Source organism: Nansenia antarctica, assembly GCF_963989245.1.
Source record: "Nansenia antarctica genome assembly, contig: SCAFFOLD_214, whole genome shotgun sequence".
In the NCBI taxonomy this organism is placed as follows: Eukaryota; Metazoa; Chordata; class Actinopteri; order Argentiniformes; family Microstomatidae; genus Nansenia; species Nansenia antarctica.
The window spans coordinates 40,425-42,045 of record NW_027662935.1 but is presented as its reverse complement, the minus strand read 5'-3'; the positions used below and the strand labels follow the sequence as shown (position 1 = coordinate 42,045).

The window sequence follows — 1,621 nt, the reverse complement described above, 5'->3', positions numbered from 1 at the left end:
ATGTACATGTCAGGATGTGTGGCTCACTAAAGACATTTACAAGCAATGGATTTTCGGGTGCACCGTCACCATAATGTAGGGTGTCCAGTGTCCACCCACTGGTAATAATAGAACGTGCGAAAACGGGGTTCTGCCAGGGTTGCTCGACTTAATCACCATTAAAAAATACATTTTTGCAAGATTTTGTCTTACATGTGTCAACATACATGTCCAATATGTATTATAGTTAATGCTTGTGTTGCTGCGCTCTGTGTAGAGCGCGTTATAGGTGATACAACCATCCAACCTATATTGTAGGCTAGTCTGCAAAGTTTTGCTACGTTTCTGTGCGTACTATGAAATCTAATCCTGCCGGCGCCACTGTACATTATATTATTATTAATGTAATTATACATGGTGGTCTATAATTGATAGGGTGGAGATGACTGTGCATGTAGTAAAATAGGATTTCTTTTTCACTTTTGCCAACCAACCCCATTGAAATTCCATTGTTTTCATTGCAATAGGAAAAGTAAATGAATGTGTTTCATGGGAACACAGGTCTGCTGTGAAATCAACTGGATATTCTACTCACCATTTGGACATTCCTTTTTGAAAGTCCAACTGGGGGCTGACGGTGATTTATTTTTTTAGCACGAGCAAAACCTAATCAAGCCCTAAGTGGGTTCTCTGGGGTGACCTTTAACCCTTGCCCTTGAACAATGACTCCTCCCAATTATATTCAGTTGGAATCTTCTGTCTTGTACTGTTTTTTTAATTTGTTTATTAATGATGCTTTTCTTTGCTCTCTAATGGACATGTGGATTAGTACCAACAGTTGCTTGTAGCCTACCACTCCACAAAATAAGTTCCTCCTGGGAAAAATAAACATCTATCTATCTCCCTTACCCAACCCTTACCCAACGGGTGACGTCAGAGTTGGGCCGTCCCAAGGATCGCATTTAATTATCAATCCAACAGACTGACAAGCTAGGACAGTAAAACATGTCTTACCCTTATGGCTTGAGGCCCACAGTACAGAGGACTGGACCTCCAGTCAGCTTCAGGCCCTTGGCAATCTGGTCTTCCACCGTGATCTCTGTCCCCCAGGTGTTGTCAGTGTTCCACTTCAGGGTCAGGCCGTACTCAGACATCTTGTATTTGGCCTCCAGGCTGCCTGCCACTTTGCTGGTGTCAATGTTGGAGGCACCAGCGGTCTTGAACTCCACACCACTGGCAGACTTGGTCTTGACATTAAGTATCACCTGGCCAAAGCCATAGCCATGGTTGAAGATGTTCTTGGCAGAATTTCCCAGATCACCATATGATGGTGGCACAGCCATTCTACCGGTAAAAGTGGAAGCTAGCGGTAAACTGAAGTTACTTTAATTCAGATCGTGGGGCCGCAGACATCACTGGTGTGGTAGCTGGTAGCTGGAACAGCTGGTAGCTGGGCTGATGGTTGCTGAGTGGTCGTAGGTCAGGAAGTTTTTCATTGTTATGTGAAGTATGGATCCTTCCACAAAACCGTCTTTTCCGCCATCTCCAGAGGCACTTGGGTGAGCTTGAGACGCGAACGACGAACTTGGTTGATCGTTTGAAGTTTGTATATTGGTGGAGAGGTGATTTACTCCTTTTATAT

The 1,621-nt window shown here is 44.0% G+C and overlaps 1 protein-coding gene across 1 annotated transcript; it reads right to left on the bottom strand.

Annotated features, from left to right (window-relative positions):
- Positions 1-995: 995 nt before the first annotated feature.
- LOC308175375 (non-selective voltage-gated ion channel VDAC2-like) lies at positions 996-1,368 on the bottom strand (the record flags this gene model as incomplete). The annotated part of the gene is made up of 1 exon (XM_080551049.1): positions 996-1,368. Exon 1 carries the CDS (start codon positions 1,320-1,322, stop codon positions 996-998), a length of 327 nt encoding a protein of 108 aa, XP_080407175.1. The 5' UTR covers positions 1,323-1,368.
- Positions 1,369-1,621: the final 253 nt, after the last annotated feature.